The sequence below is a fragment of the Azolla caroliniana genome, unplaced genomic scaffold, assembly GCF_043228905.1.
Source record: "Azolla caroliniana isolate FFs.n. ecotype wild unplaced genomic scaffold, voAzoCaro1.0.p SCAF_10, whole genome shotgun sequence".
Classification (NCBI taxonomy): Eukaryota; Viridiplantae; Streptophyta; class Polypodiopsida; order Salviniales; family Salviniaceae; genus Azolla; species Azolla caroliniana.
In genome coordinates, this window is record NW_028230445.1 from 17,823,212 (window position 1) to 17,830,928 (window position 7,717).

The 7,717-nt window shown below is 36.3% G+C and overlaps 2 protein-coding genes across 2 annotated transcripts; one reads left to right on the top strand and one right to left on the bottom strand.

Annotated features, from left to right (window-relative positions):
- Positions 1-3,127, top strand: LOC147859302 (small ribosomal subunit protein uS8z/uS8w). Its single transcript, XM_087326341.1, has 4 exons — positions 1-113; positions 265-442; positions 1,692-1,852; positions 2,884-3,127. Exons 2-4 carry the CDS (start codon positions 310-312, stop codon positions 2,980-2,982), a joined length of 393 nt encoding a protein of 130 aa, XP_087182467.1. The 5' UTR covers positions 1-113; positions 265-309; the 3' UTR covers positions 2,983-3,127.
- Positions 3,128-4,976: 1,849 nt separating this feature from the next.
- LOC147859303 (pentatricopeptide repeat-containing protein At1g50270-like) lies at positions 4,977-7,311 on the bottom strand. Its single transcript, XM_087325223.1, has one exon. The coding sequence runs from the start codon at positions 7,239-7,241 to the stop codon at positions 5,100-5,102; it is 2,142 nt and encodes a 713-aa protein (XP_087181349.1). The 5' UTR covers positions 7,242-7,311; the 3' UTR covers positions 4,977-5,099.
- Positions 7,312-7,717: the final 406 nt, after the last annotated feature.

Here is a 7,717-nt window from a genome sequence, read left to right on the forward strand (position 1 = left end):
CAGGGGCATTTCGGGAAATAAACAAAAGCTACTCCCTCACTCTTAGGTTAGGGTTTCTTCCTTTGTCTCTCTTCCCATATCCAGCTCCATCGCTGCGGGATCGAGCTCTGCAGGTTCTATTTGCTTCCTTTGTGTACCATCAAGATCTGCATCTTTTTTCTGTTTCATCTCCCCCTCCCCCCGCTCTCAGCACTGGCAAAACGTCTGCATCAATCCGCATCTTCTTTGGTTGTCTTCTTTCTTTCAATCTGCATCCGTGTGCAGGATAAGCTAGGTACAGAGATCTGAAAAGGGAATAAGAGGAGAGAGATGGTGAGGATCAGTGTCCTCAACGATGCTCTCAAGAACATGTATAATGCTGAGAAGCGTGGGAAGAGACAAGTCCTGATCAAGCCTTCTTCCAAAGTCATCATCAAATTCCTCACAGTCATGCAGAAATTCGGTAAGAAAAAATGAAATCCTACATTGTAGATTTTTTTTGAGGACAAGAATTTCGATAAAATATCATTCACAGTGGCTTAATAATTAGTTTTAATTCCTCCTCCAAAGTTAAAATAAAATTTGGTAAAAAAGAAAGGAAATTTCCATTGCATTTCGATTGATGATGAGCTTACATAGAAATTATCACAGTAATGAAGGGTTTGAGTAGATCTCACTAGGGCTTTAAAGAATTCAGGAAAATTCCATCTCATTTAGATAGGTGATAAACTTATCGTTGGGTTTCTCACAGCGATGAAGGAATTCAAAGAAATATCCAAAGTTATCATCATTTCATCACAGTGATGAAGAAAATTCCGCAAGAAAGTTTGCACTTGCAAGGAGTGATAGAAAACTAGTTTTTGAAGAGAATATTACCATGAAATGTACTAGTAGAAATGCTCCATTTCTTATCTTCTATATATTGAAGAGCATAATTATTTCCGTGAAATGGTACAGTACAGACAATTGGATTCTAATATTTAAAGACGCAGATGAAAAAATTATCATGATATGGCACCACTGTAGGAATGCACGAAAAATTTAGGTTTTGTGCTAAAATATTAGGAAATGTTAGAGTGGCAATAAATTTGTTGCAAGTGTATTTGAAATGGAGGAGGATATTGCCATGGAATGTCACATTAGGAATCTTGAAATCTTTTGATATGGAGAAATAATAACATGGAATTGTTACAGTAGTAATGCTCCAATTCGAATTTCCTAGGAAAGGTTTTTTCCTGTAAGTTGTTGCAAGTGTATCTAAAATGGAGGAGGATATTGCCATGGAATGTTATATTAGGAATATTGAAATCTTTTGATTTTGAGGAAAGAAAGAAAGAAAGAAAGATATATTAACGTCTTTTAAGAGGAGAAATAAATAACATGGAATTGTTCCAGTAATAATGAGTTTTATCCTATAGGTTGTTGCAATTGACGTCATTGCAAATTCTAGAAATCTTAGATTTTGAGAACCAACAGATTCATCTGACATGTTACAATATACTCATCAGACATGTTTTTTTGCTTGAAATTTCTGTTATAAACATTTCAAGCTATGGCATTACAAAATCTAAAATTTTAGGGTTCTTGTGCCAATATGATTATCTTCTAGTGTAAGTTTTTTAAAACATCACAAACTATGGCCTTATAAGCTATCACAATGTTGAAGCTCTTTTTGGTAAACTTATGAGTAAAGAAAACTTAATAATTATCAGGATATATTGGAGAGTTTGAGCTTGTGGATGATCACCGTGCTGGTAAAATTGTGGTTGAACTGAATGGAAGATTGAACAAATGTGGAGTTATCAGTCCTCGATATGATGTTGGAGTTGCAGAGTTGGAAGCCTGGACTGCTAGACTTTTACCTTCAAGACAGGTTTGATTCTTACCTACAAATTTGTTTTTCTGATTCTGAACATCAGTGTTGTACAAATAAATGATTTCCAAGGTTGGATTCTGGATAATTGGTCAAGTGATGGGTATGTGGATTATGAACTCCAAAGAATGGCATATAATGATCATGAATCTTAAAGAAGAATGGTGCATGATGATCATGAATTCTAAAGAACTGTATATATTTATCTTGAGTTTTTAAAGAATGGCCTGTAACTGCTATGCTATTTATTTAGTTGACAAGGAATATTTCTAAGTTTTAGTTTCGTTTACTGTTAAGTGATGAACAGATTGATTATGAATGGTAAAGAGTAGCTGTTAAAAAAGATCATCAATACTAAAGAAGAATAACATGATCACAGAATTTAAAGAAGAATAGCAGATTTTGCCCAAATCAGGTTATGTCACTAAGGCAAATGTGTAGCAATGTTTCTGTTGTAACCAGAGATTGGGGAAACAAAGCTCTGTGGATGGGAAAACTGATTGTGAATGGTAAATATAGCACATAAAGAATCTCATGAATTCTAAAGAAAAATCACTTATATAATGATCACACAATTTAAAGAAGGATGACACTTAACGCCCAATCATGTTATAGATGTGAGTCAAATGTGTATTAATGTTTCTGCAGCTGCCAAAGATGGAGGAAACAAAAATGATAGGAACTGGGGATATCATTTCCAAAACCAGAAAACGGAAGGAAACTTTTATTACTCATTGCTTATATAGACATAAATATATCCATACATTGGGAGTAAGATAATTCAAAGTAATAATTGATTATACACTTTCAGATTTATGTAATTCGCAAGCTGTAATTCACATTCAGATTGTGGAGTGTAAAGGGTGAATCAGATCTATAGCTGGTTTTATGAGCTTAGAGCATTTAGATTGATCTGCATCATTGAATTGGATGTTTTGTTGAATGACCTCTGGAGAATTTACAGCAATATGTATGTATCAAAATTGTTGATAATTTCTTAACTTGTTTAATGTTTCAATGATGTTTTGTAGTTTGGACACATTGTGTTGACTACATCAGCAGGCATTATGGATCATGATGAAGCCAGGAGAAAGAATGTTGGTGGTAAAGTGTTAGGTTTCTTCTATTAAGCCGTTTCATTCATTCACATGGAGTTTTGAACCTGAGGAAATACTAATGCCTGTCAATTTGACTGGGGATAGCTATTGAGATTTGGAAATATTTTTAATTTTAAGGAAGCATCAGTTATCATTTTTGGTGAATTAAAATTTCTGGCATTGAGTGTGTCTTCTCTTATTTTTGGTTGAAAGGGTGTCTTGATTATTAAGTTTTCATGCTTCTATTTGTTCTGTAATGGAAACGCTATAAATCTAGGTCTATTTCATTGGCACGCTTCTTGACATGACATGGTTATTGCTTATATTACAATTTACATTGCCCTTATATAGGATGTATCCCTTTTATGTTGCCATCGCTGATAACCATAGCAGCTAATGATTAAGTTCTCCTTATTCAAAAGAAAATGCGAATGAAGAAAATTACTATTTGATGATGCTCAGTGAAATTTATAGCTGCCGCTGATAGTAGTGTTGGATACACAAGTGAGTGGTTGGCCATAAAGGGAAATTCTATGGATATATGCGTGTTATTACCCATAAGAGAAAAATAATATATTTCCTGGACAAGGGAAAATTGTATTTTGTCTGCTCTTTGCTACCTTAATACTTTTAAGAGAAAGGATCACCAACTCACCATAGAGGTTGGGTATCTTCCCTGCAATTGTTGATTTTGGGTACGTCATGGGATTTTGAAGAAAGACTGATTTTCAATGTTGAATTTGATGTGGAATTAGATTCATATTGGCAAAGAAAGACTGATTTTGTGGCTTTCTAGCAGGTATTCTAATTTGGATGATTAACTAGATTTTATTTGACTTATCTCCTCTAATAAGTCACTATGTGTAATTACATGTTAGGTCCATTCTCTAGGTTTGCTATGTGGTATAGGACCTTTCACAGGAATGAAATCATTAGACCATCAACAGTGGAAAAGCCTTATAATAGAGGCAATGCCTGTACAGAAGAAGGGAAAGAAAACAAGCTTGTGCTAGAAGTTAGAACCTCCTGGCATAAGGCTCCTAAGATTGATAGATTATGTCCTCTGAAAGGTCTTCCATTAGTTCCTTCTAAGAGATGGGTAACGCAAGCAAATAAAAACTACATGCCCCCTTGTATCTAGTACTTGTGCAAATCACCAATACATATGGCATCCATATCCAATGTAAGTTTCTATGATTGTCTGCATGAACTACAAACAGCTCCATCCAAATGGATGAGATGGTTTTGGCATTGTGGAGATAAATAGATCATTTGTTGCTCGCAAAGGTGAAATATGATAAGCAGGATCAGAGTGAAATATTTTCACATAGTGCCTGTAGTTGAGATGTGACTCTTGATGCTGAAGAATTTCACTAATGAGCAATGCAATTGAGAATGTACTTTGTGGCAAAAGTATATGGGTTTTAGTTTTGGCTGCAGACGTTAAATATGACCAATAGTATCCGGATGCATGGGCTGGTAAAAGAAAAAGGCTTATGACTAGGGTACATCACCACATTTGTCTTAACATCATAGTAATTTTTTGAGATGTTTGTTAAGGTAGTGCATTTAGGTACTTGATAAATTGCTACAGCTAGTTTTTTGAGAGATAATGTTGAGTTTGAATAATTATTTTACTTTGCTACAATTAAAGAGGTAATAAATAACTTTCCCCTTGAATTAAGTGTAATATAAAAGCTTCTAGGGTTAATATTGAAAATATCCCTACTATCCTTGGTAGAAAATGCAGCACATAATTAATATTGAAATTCTTTTTTTTGGAAATAAAAAATAAAAAAATATTGAAATTCTTATCAATTGGATCTCCTGATAGGAAAGAGATTCAACTAAATTCTGGTAACCAGATGTGCAATGGCAACTAAAGAATTCAAATTAGTCAAGATAATTGAAGATATATTGAATGTGATATGTGCATGTCACATTTTACAAATAAACGATGTATGTGGCATGTGGTTTGATTTCCATGGATAGAAAGTTGATGTAATGGTAAGGGTGAAAAAAATTGCTTGAAAGAAAATAGTACATGTTACATTTACAAAAAGACATGATAGTCTTGTACATATACATATGTTTATATGGTCGATCTTCAATGGAATGTACACATGTGAGTCCTTACATATACAAGCTGTTCATACAACTGTTTGGTCATTATTTTCTGAAGCAAAGGATACCTTGGATAGCATCAAGTCAGCCATACAACTATCTAGATTCAGTTCAAGTGCACGTGTGATAATACGCTCTCCTCGGTGCACCTCACCAGGTTGTTTACATGCACCAAGCAATGTCATCAATGATACCAAATTTGCTTGTGGTGACATACTCTTAGTCAAATTCTCGGCTTCATCTAACCTACCAGCTCTACCAAGTAAATCAATCAAGGAGTTGTAGTGCTTTCTCACTGGTTCGATGCCATAGGTTTGATACATTAGTGCGAAACATTGAAGACCTTCATCGACCAAACCTGTATGACTACATGAAGAAATGATAGATAAGAAGCTAACTTCATCAATAATGACTCCTTGTTCGACCATTCCATAGAAAACATCAAGAGCAACATTGCCATGGCCATGACGAGCACAAGTTGTGACCAAGGTATTCCAAGTAACTGTATCCTTTGTTTGCATGTGTGCTAACCCTCGCTTAGCCTCTTGCAAGCAACCACATTTACTATACATGTCAATAATGGCATTGCCCACTAGAACATCAGAACCTAGCTGCGTTTCTAAGGTCATAACATGTGTCCGTCTCCCATCTTGTAATGAAACATTTTTGGCACATGCATCAAACACACTCACCAAGGTAGCTCTGTTTGGCTCAATTCCTTCTTGCATCATCCTTGTGAAACATTCGAGTGCTTTCATACCCTCTTGGTTTTGGACAAACACAGCAATGAGAGCTGCCCACACAACCACGCCACATGTATTATCAAGCCTTTCAAATGCAGCTTGGCTATCTTCCACACTATGACATTTACCATACATATTGATGATGGCGGCATCAACAAGGAGATCAGACTCGAATTGAGAATTGAGAACCAATGAGTGCATGTGCTTACCTTTAGATATGGCTCCTTCTACACTTCCTGTTGCATCTAAGACACTAACAACTGTAAATTTATTGGGTAGGATTCCTTCACATTTCATTTGCTCAAAAAGCTGGAAAGCTCCATCACCCTGCTCATTGTGGGCATGTAGTTCAATCATTGCTGTCCATGTGATCACATTCTTTTCAGAAATATCGTGAAATGATGCGTTTGCAAGCTCTAGATGACCACATTTCCCATACATGTGGAGAACTGAGGTTCCTAAGACCACGTCCAAGTTGAGCGCGAAACTCATAATGCAAGCGTGAGCTCGTATGCCTTGAATAATAAGATCACTCTCTCCGACACAACAAGCATCAATCACAGTACAAAAGGCAACCTTATCAGGCAATATGCCTTCTTGTTGCATTCGATGGAAGAGTCCAAGTGTGGTTTCACATGCATAGGCTTTTGGTCTGGTGGACATTCTATCATGTGTAAGTGATTCAGCATAAGTTTTGTCATTCATCCACGATTGGGTGCACATTTTGTCATTTGTCCAGAATTGGATGGACATTTCATCATTCCTACAAGGTTGGGTGGCAGACATTGTTTCCTTCATACAAAATTGGGCAGTCCACATTTCGGCATTCGTACTCGATAGGGTTGTAGACATTATGCTAGTCCAGGAGATCACATTCCGTTCGTTCATATCATCGAACTCTCTTCGTACTTCCTTTAAACAACCTTTCTTGCCATACATGTTCAATAAACCATTTCTTACCATCACACACTCTCGGGAATCACTCTCTCGTATACACACATGGGTTTTCTTTCCCTCCTGGATTGCCCCTTCATCCATTGATGACAAGCAAACCGTGAGAAAGCTCATGAAAGTGATGGTGTTTGGTTCCAATCCTTCATGATGCATTTGTTGGAGTGAAGAGAGAGCCAAATGAGAAAAAGGACCATCTCTGTTTCCATGCATCTTTGTATATGCTCTTATCATCACATTCCAAGAAAACACGCTATGTGGGTGAATACTTGCAAATGCATCATAAGCATCTTCTAAGGATCCACAATCACCATAGATCTGTACAAGGAGGCCACCAAGAATAGGGCTTGTTTCAAGTCCCCTGTTTCTGATGTGGATATGGAGAGCTTTGCTCTCTGAAATGGACTGGGAAGCAGCATAAAGACGCAAGAGAGAGACCAAAGCTTGGAAAGAAGGAAGAGGATGATTTGCCATGTCTTTCAAAACCCCAGTTTTAGCTTCATGGTTAGTGGGTTCTATTTCAAAATCAATTAGTGTTCAACTAGTCCCCAACATTAGTCCTCTTATGAGGTGAGGGGGGTTTTATTCTTAGAGAGAGGTGTTTCAATCATCTAGTTATTATATAAGATCTATTCATTCAGACTCGCCTTGTTGTCTCTATTCGCAAAAGAATACGTATCACTCTCGAGAGCCTCTTGGACCATGTGTTCAATGCTAAGTTAAATCTGAACTCAATTAGTGGGTTATGTAACATGTCTTTGAATCATCCCAATTATTGGATTGATTATGCAACTTGTCATGTTGACTTATCAACATGAATATCTAGATTATCTACTTCTATTTTTTTTTTGGTGAAAAGCATCTATAGCCTGTAGCCGCTTGAAAAATGAATAAGCTCCATCATACATAAGATCGATGGACTCATAGTGTGTCTCGTTATCACGAATACT